This window comes from Microcaecilia unicolor, chromosome 6 (genome assembly GCF_901765095.1).
Source record: "Microcaecilia unicolor chromosome 6, aMicUni1.1, whole genome shotgun sequence".
Taxonomy (NCBI): Eukaryota; Metazoa; Chordata; class Amphibia; order Gymnophiona; family Siphonopidae; genus Microcaecilia; species Microcaecilia unicolor.
The window spans coordinates 139847025-139865641 of record NC_044036.1 but is presented as its reverse complement, the minus strand read 5'-3'; the positions used below and the strand labels follow the sequence as shown (position 1 = coordinate 139865641).

At 41.2% G+C, this 18617-nt stretch overlaps 1 protein-coding gene across 8 annotated transcripts in view; it reads right to left on the bottom strand.

Moving 5' to 3' along the window:
- Positions 1–18617, bottom strand: part of NDUFAF3 (NADH:ubiquinone oxidoreductase complex assembly factor 3) — a 77908-nt gene that overhangs the window by 2167 nt on the left and 57124 nt on the right. For 3 of the 8 annotated variants that reach the window (XM_030206290.1, XM_030206289.1, XM_030206282.1), the window contains exons 2-5: positions 6387–6481; positions 4920–5112; positions 3236–3302; positions 1678–1778 (exon numbers count right to left, since the gene is read on the bottom strand). In XM_030206290.1, the coding sequence (XP_030062150.1) occupies positions 1678–1778; positions 3236–3302; positions 4920–5112; positions 6387–6469 (444 nt within the window). In that variant the 5' untranslated portion in view covers positions 6470–6481. Of the gene's footprint in view, positions 1–1677; positions 1779–3235; positions 3303–4919; positions 5113–6386; positions 6482–7547; positions 7754–18617 lie in introns of those variants that run through there. The other 5 variants (XM_030206285.1, XM_030206284.1, XM_030206286.1 and 2 more) reach the window with 5 other exon arrangements.

Genomic DNA, 18617 nt, shown 5'->3' with positions numbered 1-18617 from the left:
CATAGGTACACAAATGCCAACATCTTGCCATGCTAATATAAGCTTCAAGTGTAAAAAAAAATATTTATATGTTTTTATTAGTGTTTGCACTTGGCAGTACAGTGTAAATGGTCAGAGACGTTCCTGTTTGGTTGTTTCCTTTATAGGACAGTCAGACTACTACTACTTATTTCTATAGCGCTACTAGACATACACAGCACTGTACACTTGAGATCCTAGGTACATTCCCCTTGGAAGATGTACTAATCCCAATGAGAAGCAGCTACAAGTGTCCCCTAGGCTTGTCTTTTCCAAGAATGTCTACTTGCACCTTCTCTGCTGTGGGATGCTATGGCCTGCCTACTTTCTGGCGCCTATTTTACAAACGTCTGCTCCACCAGACATCAAAACCTAGCTACGCCTCTGCTAGTACTTAACTTAAGCAGTGGATTTAAGTCCAATTGTTTAACATGCGTGCAGTATCCAATCTTGCTTCCTGATCAATGTAATACTTTTCTCGTGCAGCTTATTTCATGTCACAAAGAAAAACAAAACTAAACTCTCAAGTTCGCTACATGGGCTATGTTTCGCCAGTAAAACGGCGTCTTCAGGGGAACCAAACTAAAATAAACAAAACATAGTGAGATTTGCACATTCATTCTTATCTACTCTGATCCAAAAACTCAATTTCATTTCTTATCATAATTTAAATACAAAGTCTTTTTTATAAACTCACAATACAGCAGCTTAAATCCACTGCTTAAGTTAAGTACTAGTATTATATGTGCATATTATTACTGCACTTTAAAGCAAGATTCCAACTAGTTTTGCAATAGGAGGAGGCAGGGCGTGCTATGATGTCAAGAAGGTGTTTTACATCTCAGCTGACTCTTTGTATGTTACCAAAAAAAAAACCTGAGCACACAACTATTATATTATTTATTTATATTGGTTATATGATTTATATGATTTTGAATTTTACATAGTTTCTAGTTTTACATACATTGACACATAGAAACTGAATATAAAGAGTACCCATTTATTACAGTGATATCATAAATTATTTGTAGTCCATTGATCAAAGCTTATCCCTACATGCCCACCTAGAATCTATTATACAGCTAAAGACTGGTTACTGGGTTCAACAGATCTTTGGTCAGACCCATCATAGCATGTCCTATATATGTTAGTGCCACCCTTATGCAATGTGGAGGAGTGTCCTAGTGGTTAGAGCACCAGTCTTGACATCCAGAGGTGGCCAGTTCAAATCCCACCACTGCTCCTTGTGATCTTGGGCAAGTCATTGCCTCAGGTACAAAATTAGAGTGTGAGCCCTCCAGCGGAATCAGTGTACCCAACTTGCCTTGAGCTACTATTGACAACAGTGTGAGCAAAATCCAAATAAATAAAATGAGCAAGACTCTCCCTGAGGTGGAGGAAATGGAGTTAGGAATACTGCCTTTTTGGCATCCCCAGATCCAGCCAACATAGGAAGTGGATACCATTGCATCAGTCCCACCTGCACTGACCTATAAAAGCAGGTCTTGTAACACTGAATAAAGTCCATGAGACTTGCTTTGCAAAAAAAAAAAAAAAGTGTTTCAAATTAAACTAGGTTTCCTGCACCAAAATGTGTTTTTCTATGATTCAGAGTGGAGTTTGTATTAGAGAAGCTTCTTGGTACTGATTTGATCTTACCGTGTCTTGTACTTCCACTGCTATCCCCTTCTGTCTCATAAACCTCAGCAAGTTAGGGTCAAGTCTTTGAACTTTCTCCCCTGTTCCCAGAACCAAGATTTCTACACCAAAAAAAAAAAAATTATGCAAGTGATAAAACTGTTACAGTATAAAATCAGGTTCTGGGTGTGTCTTGTAAAAGGTTGCACAGGTGGTATTAGCTCTGAAAAGCTAAAAGCCTGACCTTCCTAATCCACAGGCACTAAGTAAACATATAAATGAAAATAGCATTTCATCCTAGCTAGGCTGAGCTGTGCTCTGGTGCTATCTGGCATGAACATTATGCATTGTTTACAAGAGGCAGGCATTTGAATTCAATGGTATTCTCATTCTGCTGAAGCCTAGCACAGAAATCTTCTCAGGAGGACAGGCTCCCCCTACAACTTACAGAGAAACATTGTTAATGTTCTCTCTGACTGCCGAGCTATATATGGACATAATTTATGCTGACATGTTAAACTTTCTTTTTTCAGATAAGATTAAAAAAAAAAAGTAGAGAACAAAACAACATAGGAACCAGGTCCTTTATTTCTAGTCTCAGTAACATGATCCGACACAGCCATGTTTTGTCATTAAGCTATGCCTACATCAGGGGTCACTAAACTGTCTTCAAAACTTGTTACAAAGTTCTGGTTCACAGTTTTGAAGACAATGTAATGACCCCCTCATGCAGGCATGTCTTGATGCTGAAACATGGCTGTGTCAGGTCATACTGTTGAGCCTGGAAATATAAGACATCTGGTTCCTATTTTCTTTATCTGGATGGCTTCCAATCATGGAAGTTTTTACCTTCTTTTATTTACTAAACTTTGTTTTTCACTACATCAATGTCCCAACACTAAGAATATATAAAGATATTACATACTGCTTCTGGGCTGTGAGTCCTCAGTGGTGACTTATTTCACATAAGCATACTCTCAACAGTTCATGACTTGCCTCACTTGTCATCAGGCTACTCCATCTTTGTTATTTGTAATTTCCTCGTATAAATTTCTTTTTTTTTTCTATAAAGAACATGTAGGCCACACATAATCCAACCACTTTATATTTGCAAAATGACATCAGTTCAAGGCTGTTTTAATAGTTTGCTCTGATTCTCCATGTGCTAGACAAGCCAGTGGCAGAAATACATGAAACTGAAGCTTTTCCCCTTTGTGAATTATGCACAAAATAGCCCTTTCTATTCCATCCCCTATTCCAAATGATTGTGGATTATTTTTTTCAATAGAACCAGTTATCTGTATGTCTCTTAGATTATACTAACAGGTTTTATATGTCTTTCACCCAAATGTTTCCCTGTTAACTTGAAAGACTACAGTAATCCTCTGGTGAAAGACTTGAGGAAAATAAAAAAAAATGTCCTCTCTCAGCTCCTTAAAATGGTTTTGCATTTCGGTGGAAAAGGCCTCCATAGCTAAAACTCAAGCTTCTGCAAATTAGTTCTAGCTGGTCTAATTCCCAAGCCAAAGTGGGCTACTACAACTTCATCACAGGCTACTGGTAGCCTTTTTGTACACACCGATTCTAGGCTCTAGCATATAATACAATGACAGACTCTCCTGGGTGATATCTTTGTAAGAGCCAACCTGTAGACAAAAAAAAAAAAAAAAGTTACAAGCACAAATATCAAAATTTCTTAAGACAGCATGGTACCAAGTACTGAAAATGCAGAGAGGGATAGTTGTCATACCATAATCAGGACTTTGTACTTTACAGCCAATTTTCTAATTTTTCTGTATTATCATTTACATGCTGCCAGGTAGCTTTTCAGCTGAAGTTTTCAACTGATAGTTCATGTCAGCCTGCAAATCATTTGCCTAGATTTAGGCACTTAAGTTAGGTGCCTATTTCTGAAAATCAGCAATAGGCATCTAACATTTTTCCTGCCCTTACTGTGCTCCACAGCTCCCACGCTTTAGAAACCTCAGTCTGGGTGCTCAACCCCTCCTCCCCAGATAGTAACTGAGTTAGGCACTTCTCCCTAAGGCAGGTGTTTATTCCCTTTGAAGACTAAGCCCTCTGAATTTTGATGGCAAGAGGCAGCAGCATGCAGTGAACAGGATAAGTCTTCAGAGTTAAAGGGTTCAGACTGCATATTTACCTTCCTTGTAAGGTTATTTGTAATCCACTCTGAACTGTACTACTAAAAGCAGACTAAAACTACAGAATTAATTGGACACTGCCACTGATGACAAACTAGCTGGTAATTTAGTTATGGAGCTGAAACCATTTTAGCTGAATTAATATTTGGTTTCAGAATTGGTTATCCACAAACGTATCATGACAAACTGCTCAACGCTTTTCCTCTAGTGAAGCTGCTGCCACTTTTCAATTCTAGGAAGTTAGATCTGTAAATGCTATACCTGTCAGTTATTAAATGCTAGAGTCTGGTAAATCCTCTCCAACTCGATGGACTTCTGTACAAACTAACATTAAATAAAACTAAGCGTGGGCTAGTAAGAGTTCTTTGAGGGGCAGGGTGGGGAAAATCAAAGGCAGAAATGTTTTGTTTTTGTTGTAATGCTTACGGTTTTCTCTCTGCTCAGTCTTTAAATGTTCTTTCTTGTCAGATAATATTATAATGAAGCAAGACAGCGATGATCCCTCCCCAAAGGGCTGATAACTCATTCAAAGAAGAGACCATCAGGCCTATGAGTTATTTTTTTTGACCCAGCTACTTTTTCCAGCTCAGTTGAAACTCGAGCTGGGAACTGGTAGCACAAGCTTTCATTAACAACTACCCAAGGATCTTCCCTCGGTTCACTATCCCCTCCTAATTCACCCAGTCTTCGCAGCGACAGCCAGGCCCTATGCTGATAACTTCCTCACCATGTGAATGCTACCTCTGCAGAATCACTAGGGAGTGGTCCTTCGTCACAGCAGTGGGCAGCATTTGCCGGCCCAAGCCTACTCTGAATTTTTCATTCTCGACTGCTGCATTAAATACGGGATCACTGATAACCCAGATAAGGGCTGGGCCCAATTTTTTGTGTGTGCATTATTAAATTCTACATAGTTATGTGGTCAGCCATCTGTGTTATATGGTGTCTACAGTGTATGTGTCTATTTCTCTCCACCCTAAGTGAATTAACGTGCAATCTGTGTATAACTCATGCCTCAGAGGATCAATAAAAGCCAGGATTTTTGTGTATGAACACATATACAAGCAACAGGTCACATCTCTAATCACTCTACCAGCTTACATTCCACTGCAGGATGGTCCGTGGGATTATAGCACAGGGCCCAACAACCCTGTTTCCATTGATGGTGAAGCCCTGGGTGGTATAGCCATCAATATAAATCATGCCAAAAGAGTCCTTCTCCAACAGGTTAACTGTTGTCTTCTGATATAACTCATCATCGGAAGGAGTGAGGCGATGACTCCGCTGCTGTAGCCTAGATAAGGACAAAGATCTAAATTGCAGCAAGTGTAGTGGGTGTAACATCATTGTAAGACTACCGATCAAAACCGACTGTCTGCCCATCTAGCTTTCTTTTCTCAAGGTTATTTGAATATCCACTTAGGGTCAGACCATCAAAGCGGTGTACAATATAAACAGTAATACAATTATAATCAAGGGACAACAACAGACAGGAAAAAGAAAGATAAAACAGTAATACAGACAAAAATAAACAGTGCTGCTAGTGCCCAACAGGCATTGGGGGGGGGGGGGGGGAACAGCTGCATAATCCCAAAGTGGTCAGTCAGATCAGCTATCAAATGCCTCCTAGTACAGATGGGCCTTAGAGCTTTGAACTTAGAAATGGTGTCCACGCGGGTATCTGCACGCGCTAATAAATATATTTCTAACTTTTTTTTTCTTGAGGACGTTTTGGGGCAGAGAGAGTTTGATACCACTATGGGAGGAGGATTAAGCATGAGAATTTATACACACAAATACTAACTTCTCCCCATCACTAGTCTCTATCTCTTCTGCCATCACTACCTCCACTGGCAGGCGATTTCAGGCCTTGCAAATTTCTGTATTTCCTGGCTCTTTTCCATGCTTTATTACTAAGCTGCAGTAAAGCGTGGCTCTTTCCTATACGCTTTTTTCTATTTTTTGCATTAAAGGCCATGCGCTAATTTTACCTATACTAGGCAGCCTTTTTTTTTTTTTAATTACCACGTGAGCATTTATCTCCATTCATTTTGTAGACAGGGCTCCTGCATTATTCATGTGCTAACCAGTTAGCACAGGAACACCCTCTCTCCGCCCCAACACGTTCTCTCAAAAAAAATCTGAAATATATTTTTTAGCGCACACTGATTTCAGAGTTGCCAAACCTGAGCACATTCCATGCACTCCATATTTTTTGCTGCGTTAGGCACCTGTTAACACCAAACACAGTTTTGTAACAATCCACAAAGCCACCAAAGTGAGGTTGTTATCTAAAACATCAGTCCCACATTCATTGATGTTTGGTTTTAACCACACAGATCACCCACTTCATGCATTTGCACCGCTGCAACTGCCACTCTGGGCAAGTTACCCATGCATCAAGGGAGCAAGAGGAACTCTGCATTTAGGAATTTAGCAAAAGTTAAAACGGCAATATTATGCTACAATCAACTCCACGTCACTCCATCAAATGGCAGAGGTAGAGATTTGAAGTTACAGGTGCCTGTTCTGCACGACAGGTATTTTCTCTCGGTTTAATGAGCTCACCAGTTCTGGGTTCTAACTGCTGCTCCTCCCAACTTCCAGCAATGCTCAGCTCTCCCAAGTATCCGGAACCATGGAACAGCCATACCGACCACCTGCTTACACATCAAGAAGTGCATGGCATAAAATTCCAAGATCTTGCCTCACTAGCAACACAAGTAGTTAATGCAATTTCTGTACTGCAGGGTTTCCTAACCCTGACCTGGGGACCACCATAACCAGTCAGATTTTCAAACTATCAATTAATTTTGCATCTGTTTCCAACATCTGCAGATTTATCTCGTGTATTTATTGTGAGGCTGTTAATAGCTGGTTTGGGAAGACAAGCTATATTGCCCTTCATACTGTACTACTACTCACTGAACTAGCATATGGGTGCAACCAAGACAATTCCATGGGCCCCATGCCTGCCAGACACTGACGATTTTGCAGGATACCAGAATACTTTTGGAATGGGGCCTCCCTAATTTCTGCCCTCACCCTAGCATAGTATTAACGTTGGCCCTGACCACTTACCAAATGTTATTGCTTGTCTAGTGGGAAGTGGAAAATGGCTAAAGGGGCTGAGGTGTATCAGAGGTCTACAAGGAAGCATTATGGAATTTAATATACCACCTTTCTACGGTACAACCACAACGCAGTTTACATAGATTAGACATAGGTACCCTAGTGAGCTCACGATCTAAAAGTCTTTTTTTTTTTTTTTTGCACCTCGGGCAATGGAGGGTTAAAGTTAACCAGATTCAAAATAGCATCCGAGTTGAAGAAGCTCTATATACACATATAGCTTGAGTCCCTCTCAAAAGATAACAACTTTTTAATAACCAAGCATCCTCCAATTAACAGCCCTTTGACGTACAACCGGAGATCAGCCCCAGTTATGGAAAGAACCGCTTAACTAAAAATCTTTTCTGGGACGAATCTTTTCTCAAAGCTCCGTACTGTAGGGAGCATTTCAACTAGGTGGTAAAGTTCTCCTGTGAAAATCAGCACATTCAGAAGGACTCACACGAGCCATTTCAAAACGACTGGAGCTGCCAAACACAATTACAAATTACTCCTCCACGGACAGAAATTAAGGATGTTGCTCAGCCCCCACAGAGCTCATTCATACAGAAGGCAAAAGAGGAAGAAAGGCAGCACATCTGATTCAACATTTTGTACCTATGCATCCATCACCACAGGTGCTAAAAGCCTTTTCACCCCAGAGGTAGCCGTCTGCAACTTTTCTGTTACCCACCACTAGAGGTTACCGTTTGACCTTAGGTCTGTAGGAGCGAGCAAAGAGGATCAGGCACCGCTTTTACCAATCCTGGAGAATCCCTTTTCAGCCAGAAGGGAGGGAGTCTACACGTGTTACCGCCTCTTCCGCTTTCTCCTCCGACACGTCACAGAGCGAGAGGCGACCAAGAGCAGCTCCCACTGCAGCCCAGATGTGCTCGGACCTCTACCACCGCCCCCAGGCGGGTGGAGGTGCGAACTACATCAGTCCAAACCCAAGGAGGTTTAATATCTATTATATCTCCTTGATCAACCCCTGGATTCTAGAAGAAGGCGGAGGCGGGGAGAGGAGGGAGGAACGTTTTACAGCAAATCCTCCTAGGGTTCCTGCACAGGTTCCCCGTGTATATGATCCGGGAGGTTAGTCCTGTACGGTCCTTTCTTTCTGGACAGGAGCTAGAAAATAAGCTAATTAGTAGAAAAAGTGGCTTTTACCTGAAATATTGAAACTATATATTTTCTATGTTAATATTTTTCCACTAAAAATTATATTTAAAACACTATATTAGCGTCCATGGACAGTTTGACAGAGGCAGGTGGCACCTTGAAAAAAAGACAGCACAAATTCTATATTGACAATTATGTGCATAGTCGCCATTATAGAATACTAACCTTAAGTTCACAGTTACAGGCTTAACTTTAGGCAAGAACACTTATGTCATATCAGAGGCTGGTGTAAATGCTCAGGCCTATATGCTGTCAGTTAGGTGGGTAATTGACAGAATTCTATAACCTTACTACTACTAAACATTTCTAAAGCGCTACTAGGGTTACGCAGCACTGTACAATTTAACATAGGAGGACAGTCCCTGCTCAAAGAGCTTACAATCTAAAGGACAAGTGAACAGTCAGTCCGATAGGGGCAGTCTAGATTTCCTGAAAGGTAAGAGTTAGGTGCCGAAAGCAGCATTGAAGAGGTGAGCTTTAAGAAAAGACTTGAAGATGGGCAGGGAGGGGGCTTGGCCTAAGGGCTCAGGAAGTTTGTTCCAAGCATAGGGTGAGGCGAGGCAGAATGAGCGGAGCCTGGAGTTGGCGGTGGTGGAGAAGGGTACTGAGAGGAGGGATTTGTCTTGTGAACGGAGGTTTCGGGCGGGAACGTAAGGGGAGATGAGGGTAGAGAGGTAGTGAGGGGCAGCAGACTGAGTGCATTTGTAGGTAAGAAGGAGAAGCTTGAACTGAATGCGGTATCTGATCGGAAGCCAGTGAAGTGACCTGAGGAGAGGGGTGATATGAGTATATCGGTTCTGGCGGAATATAAGACGTGCAGCAGAGTTCTGAATGGATTGAAGGGGGATAGATGGCTAAGTGGAAGGCCGGTGAGGAGTAAGTTGCAGTAGTGAAGGCGAGGTAATGAGAGCGTGGACGAGAGTTTGGGTGGTGTGCTCAGAGAGGAAAGGGCGAATTTTGCTGATGTTAAAAAGGAAGAAGCGACAGGTCTTGGCTATCTGCTGGATATGTGCAGAGAAGGAGATGGAGGAGTTGAAGATGACTCCGAGGTTGCGGGCAGATGAGACGGGGAGGATGAGGGTGTTATCAACTGAGATAGAAAGTGGGGGGAAGAGGAGGTGGGTTTTGGTGGAAAAACGATGAGCTCGGTCTTGGACATGTTCAGTTTCAGGTGGCGGTTGGACATCCAGGCAGCAATGTCGGATAAGCAGGCCGATACCTTTGCCTGGGTCTCCGCGGTGATGTCTGGTGTGGAGAGATACAGCTGGGTGTCGTCCGCATAGAGATGATACTGGAAGCCATGAGATGAGATGAGGGAGCCCAGGGAAGAGGTGTAGACTGAGAAGAGAAGGGGTCCAAGGACAGATCCCTGGGGAACACCAACAGATAGCGGGATGGAGGTGGAGGAAGATCTATGAGAGTGAATTCTGAAGGTGCAGTGGGAGAGATAGGAGGAGAACCAGGAGAGGACAGAGCCCTGGAACCCAAATGAGGACAGTATGGCAAGAAGTAAATCATGATTGACAGTGTCAAAAGCGGCCGATAGATAGAGGAGGATGAGGATGGAGTAGTGGCCTCTAGATTTGGCAAGGAACAGGTCATTACAGACTTGCTGTTTCTGTCGAGTGTAGAGGGCGAAAACCGGATTGAAGTGGATCGAGGATGGCATGAGTAGAGAGAAAATCAAGTTAGCGGCTGTGAACGGCACGCTCAAGTATTTTGGAGAGGAAGGGTAGGGTCAAGTGATGTTTTTTTGAGGAGAGGTGTGACTACGGCGTGCTTGAAGGTGTCAGGGACAGTTGCAGTGGAGAGAGAAAGGTTGAGGATATGACAGATGGAGGGGGTGACAGTATGAGAGATGGTGTTAAGTAAGTTGGTGGGGATGGAATCAGAGGAACAGGTGGTGCATTTCGAGGAGGAAAGAAGGCGAGCAGTTTCCTCCTCGGTGATGTCAGGAAAGGAGGAGAAAGAGGCCTGGGTTGGTTGGTTGGTCGAGGGTTGAAGGGTGAAGAGGAGGAGATGGCTTGGTAGTAAACTCAAGGTTGATCTTTTGCACCTTGTCACGGAAGTAATCAGCCAGTGATTGAGGAGAGAGCGAGGGGGGGGGGAGTGGAAACCTTAATGTGTAAGTGCTGGACACACCCCTGACCCACCTTTGCCCCTCCCACATCCATACCCTCATAGCAGTTACAAATGTAACTGATAGTATTCTATAATCTTCGTGCATAGGTGCTGGACACACTCCTGACTCACCCCTCAGGAAATACGATTATGTAACACCTCGCCTTAAGGAATCTCATTGGCTTCCAGTCTCCCACCGAATCACCTATAAGATCTTTATTACCAGTTTCCAAAACACTAGCTGTGGCCGAACCCAAATATCTTTCATGCTACCTAGTCCCCTATTCTCCTGCACGAGCCCCAAGATCGGTTCCACTTCCTCAATGCGCCTTCCCCTCAAGAGATTTTCCACAGCACAGTGGGCATACCATGTTCTCTGTCCAAAGCCCTACCTTCACACCTCAGACAACTTAACCACTTTGACCCAGTTCAAAGCAGAGCTCATAAGAACATAAGAACATAAGTACATAAGTGTTGCCATACTGGGACAGACTGAAGGTCCATCAAGCCCAGCATCCTGTTTCCAACAGTGGCCAATCCAGGTCACAATTACCTGGCAAGATCCCCAAAACAGTACAATACATTTTATGCTGCTTATCCTTGAAATAAGCAGTGGAGTTTCCCCAAGTCCATTTTAATAATGGCTTATGGACTTTTCTTTTAGGAAGTTATGCAAACCTTTTTTAAACCTTGCTAAGCTAACTGCTTTTACTACATTCTCTGGCAACAAATTCCCTGATCTTACTCTCCCTCTTCTGCTAGCGAGCTGACCTGAGGCCTGGTCAGCCTTATGTATCTGCTAGCCATAGGCATTGCTATGGGGTGGCAAATGCTACCCTAAAAATATGACTTGCTACCTCAAACTCAAGGCTCTTTTTTTGCTGGTGCCTGCCCTGAGGCCTGCCCTGAGGCTCAAGACTTTCTTATGCAGGGATGCTTTCTCCTGAGACTTGGCAGTGCCAGCTGCAGAAATGTGGGATCCAGATTTCCCAGCCTTTTGTACTTTCCCCCACCCCTTTCTGGTTTTCAGTTGTAGTTCCACTCTTTCTGCCTTTTTGTGTGTTGTCAGTATAGTTTAGTCGTTTTCTGTTTCTTCACTATTTTAGACTGTAAGCTGCATAGGTGGTTTGTACTGTTGGGCGGGATAGCAAATCTTTATTAAGCTTGAAACTTGATTCATCTTCTCCCCCCCCCCCCCACCTCCATTCCCTTTCTTATGTCTTACCCCCTTATCCAGGTTCCCATTCCCCCTTTTACATCCCTTATTTCTGTTGGATTATTTGTAGTAAATAATTAGCAGATTTTAGTACACACAGCTTCAGCTTTAGAAATGTTAATTTCTTTCTTCATCTCTCTCTCATTCACCCCTGAATAATTCACTGCTGAGTCACTTTAAAGTTGAAGTAACAAAACATCTGTTTACTCACAGTTTGTAGTTAGATTATAATCAGACAGGCTTATATATACATATTACTATACATTTGTATTATCAGCTCCTTCCATGTGCTTAGATGGTAATGGATGCTCACAGCACCATAGATCCTCTCAGGTTAGGAGAGATCATGAGCTCCATGTGCTCCATGTGCTGCATGTGCTGTGTCTGCCCCCACAGGAAGTTACATAGCTGTGTGACCTCTCTAAGTAATTCACATCAGAGGTCACAGAGTAATCACAGAGAAATAATAGGTGACAGGCAATGCATGTAAAAATACAATAAATTCCAACAAACCCCTTCTCATGCATAACTGTCATGCAATTATTTATTCATACAAAGTCCAAGCTTTATACGCAGATTCACAAAATGTTCTCTGGGTAACGGTTTGGTCATGATGTCAGCTGTCATCTCACTGTTGTGACAATAGTGTAGACTGATGACCCCTTCTTTCGCCAACTCTCGCACGTTGTGGTATTTCGTTGCGATGTGCTTGGTGCGTGACTGAACCTTGTCATTCTGTGACAGTCGGATGCAGCTCTGATTATCTTCCATTATCTGGATTGGTCTCTTTTCAGCTATTCCGAAATCCAGCAAAAGTTTTTCAATCCACATCAGTTCTCTGCACGCTTCCGATACGGCCACATATTCAGCTTCTGTAGAAGACAAACTCACAATACTTTGTTTATGACTGGCCCATGAAATTTGTACATTTCCATACATAAACACATATCCACTTGTGGATTTATAATCAGAATGATCCCCTGCCCAATCTGAATCACAGTAACATATTAGTTTTGGATTACTATTGGCTGAAATCTTTAATTTACAATCAATGGTACCCTTTAAATACCTTACCATCCTTTTAACTGCAGTCCAATCTGATTTGGTAGGTGAGCTGACCCTTCTGCTCAAAATTCCTACTGCATTTGCTATATCAGCCCTGTATGTGGTAGCTAGATATAAAAGCTTACCTATGGCTGATCTATATTGGATGTTATCTGGTAAAGGTTCTCTTACTGTTTCATCCTTCAGAAAATCAGTGATCATGGGAGTGCTTACAACTTGGGCATCTTGCATACCTAAACTTTCAATAAGCTCATTTATTTTCTGCTTCTGGCTTAGAAGATAAGAACCATCATTTTGTTTCTCAATTTCTATACCAAGATAGTATGACACATTTCCAAGTTCTTTTATCTCAACATTGAGGTTTAAACACTTTACAATGTCCTTGTACTCTTGCTCACTTTTGCTTGCAATGAGCAGATCATCAACAAAAGCTAAAATGTATGCATATTGTCCATTTGTGCACCTAGTGTACAAGCATTTATCTGCTTCACCTTGCTTAAATCCTAAATTTGTCAATATTTCATGCAATTTTTCATTCCAACATTTTGCACTTTGCTTTAATCCATAAAGACCTTTGTTTAATTTACACACTAGCTGTCTTTGTTTTGTATTTATGAAACCTGTTGGCTGCTCCATGTACAAGTCTTCAGTTATATCTCCGTGAAGAAACGCTGTTTTCACATCAATGTGTTTGACTTGCATGCCTTTTGAGACTGCAATGCTCAGAAGTGTTCTTATTGTCGTGTGTTTCACTACAGGTGCAAACACTTCATCAAAATCTTCTCCATATTTTGAAGATATCCCTTTGCCACTAATCTGGCTTTATACCTTTCCACTTTTCCTTGTGCATTCCTTTTTAACTTGAATACCCATTTGCATCCTATAGCTTTCTTGCCAGGAGGTAATTTTGTAAGAATCCAAGTATTATTTTTATCCAATGCATCAATTTCTTCTTGTGCAGCTTTATGCCATTCAGCAGCTTCTTCTGCTGGCATTTTCTCAATCTCATCCCATGTTAAGGGCTCTTGAGCTTCTGCTGACTTTGTTAGGTAAGACAGTCTTGGGGGTGGAACACCTTTGTTTTCCCTGGATGAGCGTCTGACTACAGGTTGGTCCGACCTTTCTGCATCCTCTAAATCTGAGAGTACTTCTCCAATTGATTCCCCTTCTCCAACTGTACTGTCTTCTTCAATGATCCTTTCTGTGTCTGCTTCCTCTGCCTGTTCCTCGTTAGATACAGATGAGTTGCTTTCAGACATCTGCCTTGGTATGGCATTTATATGCACTGGCATGTCTATTATGGTTCTAATTTCATATTCTGGATGATAAGGCTCATCTGGGATAATCCAGCCTTTATCAACCCTTTTGTTTTCATCAAAATATGTAACATGTCTTATGCCAACAATGCCAGTTTTCAGATTCAAAATTCTATATCCTTTGTGTCCTGGAGCATAGCCAACTAAAATGCCCCTTTCTGTTGTGGAATCCAGCTTATGCCTTCTTTGCTTTGGTTCATGAGCATATGCTGTACTTCCAAATGTTCTTATGTGTGACAGGTTTGGCTTCCTACCATGCCATGTCTCATGTGGTGTGCGCTCAGCGCCTTTAGTTGGCATTCTGTTTTGTAGGTACACTGCTGTGAGAATGGCTTCCCCCCATAGTCTTTTAGGGAGATTGCTATCTGACAGCATACATCTGGTCATTTCCACAAGTGACCTAAATTTTCTCTCTGCAACAGAATTTTGCTCTGGTGTATAAGCTACTGTTGTGATATGCTGAATGCCTTCTTGTTCTAGAAATGTGCGCATGCTTTGTGAAGTGAACTCACCACCATTGTCGGTCTGAAGAACCTTTGGTTTTCTTTCAAATTTATTGCTCACCATGGCTACGTATTTCTTCAGCATGTCTGTGACTTGACTTTTCTCTTTCAGCAAATAGGCCACACAATATCTAGAGAAATCATCCAAGAATATTAGCACAAATCTGTTATTTCCCAATGATGGGATATTAAACGGTCCACATAAGTCACTGTGTATTAAGTCCAGCACTTTATTACTCCTATTTCCTGTGTATGCAGGAAATGAGGGTCTCACACCTTTTTGAGTAACACAGTCTATGCATTTCTCAATTTTACCAGCATCTGCACTTATCTGAATGCCGGTGGCCAGTTGCTTACTGTAAAGATCCTGGATCACCTTAGAATCACGATGTCCCAGGCGGCGGTGCCAGATTTCCAGACTACATTTTCCATCATTCTTCCTTACTTGCGCCATATGTGAGGCTTCACCTGAAATGTTCAGCTTATAAACATCATTATGCATAAAAGCTTCAGCATACACTTCATCATTTTTAGAGATTGTGCACTTACTGTTTTCAAAATGAATCACAAATCCCTTCTTATCTAATGTAGATACACTAAGCATATTGCAAACTGCTTGGGGAATATACAAGACATCACTTACAGGAATTTCTTTAACTTCATTAGACACTTTGCATTTTAAGAATCCAATACCTTTTGCTTGGATCTTAGCAGTCCCTGCGTTTGCAGTTTTAAGAATACCTTCCTCTGGACACATTTCCTGAAAGAAATCCTTACAATTGGTTAAATGGCATGTGCTCCCTGAATCCAAAATCCAAGTACTTTCATTTGAATTATTATTTACCATAGTCAAAGATTTTTCTGCCATTAGAAAGCCTTTGTGTTTATCTTTGTCCTTCATACATTTCCTGGTTTGAAAATTCTTTAGTTCCATTGGCTTAGGTGAGCTAGAGGGAGTGTTTTGTGTTTCCTTACACCATTTAGATACATGTCCCTCCTTTCCACATGAGTAGCAAATCAGCTTGCCCTTGGGTGGAGTTTTCCCATAGCTCCGCCTTCCTCTGTTCTTTGCCAAGAAATTTGTTTCATTTCTCTCTGACTTGCTTTGAGAACACATCTCCTCAGAATCATTTATTATGCATTCCTGCCTTAGTTTTGATGTTGTCTGTTCAAAAGATTGCCCTTCAATGGCCTCATTTACAGACCTAAAAACATCAAACTTCTTTGATAGTGAGGTAAAAAGAAATGCTCTTTTCAATGCATCACACATGGGAATTCCAGAAAGTTCTAGCTTTTGAAATGAAGACATAAGATGCATAATGTGATCATTACATTTACTTTTATCCCTTAATTTGGTTTCATTCAACTCTGCCAACCAAATTGGTTGCTGCTTTGCATATGTAGTTGCATACATAGTTCTCAGTTTATATAAAATGTCCTTTGGTGTATCTTTTCCCTCCACTAATATGGCTTGTTTCTCTGAGAGAGCTTCCAAAAGCATGCACTTCACATAATAGTTTGCATTGTCCCATTCAGCCATATTTTCAGCTGTTCTGTCTTGATCTAAGCATATATATAATCCTTTTGCTCGAAGGAGACATATGAATCTTAATTCCCATTGCTGATAATTAAACTCAGTTAATTTAGGCACCTTGAGAGAATAGAACAATGGTGAATTTCTTCCCTCAGCCATTTTCTTAGCCTTCTGTCTGCTGTGTGGGGGGAGAGAGAGACAGACTGAATCTTTCCTTTAAAACTTAAGAGAAAAATGTGGCCTTTTTTTCTGCCTGGTAATATTTCTCTTCTTTTTCAATTCCTGGACCCTGGGCCCGTAACCCTTTTGTTGGATTATTTGTAGTAAATAATTAGCAGATTTTAGTACACACAGCTTCAGCTTTAGAAATGTTAATTTCTTTCTTCATCTCTCTCTCATTCACCCCTGAATAATTCACTGCTGAGTCACTTTAAAGTTGAAGTAACAAAACATCTGTTTACTCACAGTTTGTAGTTAGATTATAATCAGACAGGCTTATATATACATATTACTATACATTTGTATTATCAGCTCCTTCCATGTGCTTAGATGGTAATGGATGCTCACAGCACCATAGATCCTCTCAGGTTAGGAGAGATCATGAGCTCCATGTGCTCCATGTGCTGCATGTGCTGTGTCTGCCCCCACAGGAAGTTACATAGCTGTGTGACCTCTCTAAGTAATTCACATCAGAGGTCACAGAGTAATCACAGAGAAATAATAGGTGACAGGCAATGCATGTAAAAATACAATAAATTCCAACAAACCCCTTCTCATGCATAACTGTCATGCAATTATTTATTCATACAAAGTCCAAGCTTTATACGCAGATTCACAAAATGTTCTCTGGGTAACGGTTTGGTCATGATGTCAGCTGTCATCTCACTGTTGTGACAATAGTGTAGACTGATGACCCCTTCTTTCGCCAACTCTCGCACGTTGTGGTATTTCGTTGCGATGTGCTTGGTGCGTGACTGAACCTTGTCATTCTGTGACAGTCGGATGCAGCTCTGATTATCTTCCATTATCTGGATTGGTCTCTTTTCAGCTATTCCGAAATCCAGCAAAAGTTTTTCAATCCACATCAGTTCTCTGCACGCTTCCGATACGGCCACATATTCAGCTTCTGTAGAAGACAAACTCACAATACTTTGTTTATGACTGGCCCATGAAATTTGTACATTTCCATACATAAACACATATCCACTTGTGGATTTATAATCAGAATGATCCCCTGCCCAATCTGAATCACAGTAACATATTAGTTTTGGATTACTATTGGCTGAAATCTTTAATTTACAATCAATGGTACCCTTTAAATACCTTACCATCCTTTTAACTGCAGTCCAATCTGATTTGGTAGGTGAGCTGACCCTTCTGCTCAAAATTCCTACTGCATTTGCTATATCAGCCCTGTATGTGGTAGCTAGATATAAAAGCTTACCTATGGCTGATCTATATTGGATGTTATCTGGTAAAGGTTCTCTTACTGTTTCATCCTTCAGAAAATCAGTGATCATGGGAGTGCTTACAACTTGGGCATCTTGCATACCTAAACTTTCAATAAGCTCATTTATTTTCTGCTTCTGGCTTAGAAGATAAGAACCATCATTTTGTTTCTCAATTTCTATACCAAGATAGTATGACACATTTCCAAGTTCTTTTATCTCAACATTGAGGTTTAAACACTTTACAATGTCCTTGTACTCTTGCTCACTTTTGCTTGCAATGAGCAGATCATCAACAAAAGCTAAAATGTATGCATATTGTCCATTTGTGCACCTAGTGTACAAGCATTTATCTGCTTCACCTTGCTTAAATCCTAAATTTGTCAATATTTCATGCAATTTTTCATTCCAACATTTTGCACTTTGCTTTAATCCATAAAGACCTTTGTTTAATTTACACACTAGCTGTCTTTGTTTTGTATTTATGAAACCTGTTGGCTGCTCCATGTACAAGTCTTCAGTTATATCTCCGTGAAGAAACGCTGTTTTCACATCAATGTGTTTGACTTGCATGCCTTTTGAGACTGCAATGCTCAGAAGTGTTCTTATTGTCGTGTGTTTCACTACAGGTGCAAACACTTCATCAAAATCTTCTCCATATTTTTGAAGATATCCCTTTGCCACTAATCTGGCTTTATACCTTTCCACTTTTCCTTGTGCATTCCTTTTTAACTTGAATACCCATTTGCATCCTATAGCTTTCTTGCCAGGAGGTAATTTTGTAAGAATCCAAGTATTATTTTTATCCAATGCATCAATTTCTTCTTGTGCAGCTTTATGCCATTCAGCAGCTTCTTCTGCTGGCATTTTCTCAATCTCATCCCATGTTAAGGGCTCTTGAGCTTCTGCTGACTTTGTTAGGTAAGACAGTCTTGGGGGTGGAACACCTTTGTTTTCCCTGGATGAGCGTCTGACTACAGGTTGGTCCGACCTTTCTGCATCCTCTAAATCTGAGAGTACTTCTCCAATTGATTCCCCTTCTCCAACTGTACTGTCTTCTTCAATGATCCTTTCTGTGTCTGCTTCCTCTGCCTGTTCCTCGTTAGATACAGATGAGTTGCTTTCAGACATCTGCCTTGGTATGGCATTTATATGCACTGGCATGTCTATTATGGTTCTAATTTCATATTCTGGATGATAAGGCTCATCTGGGATAATCCAGCCTTTATCAACCCTTTTGTTTTCATCAAAATATGTAACATGTCTTATGCCAACAATGCCAGTTTTCAGATTCAAAATTCTA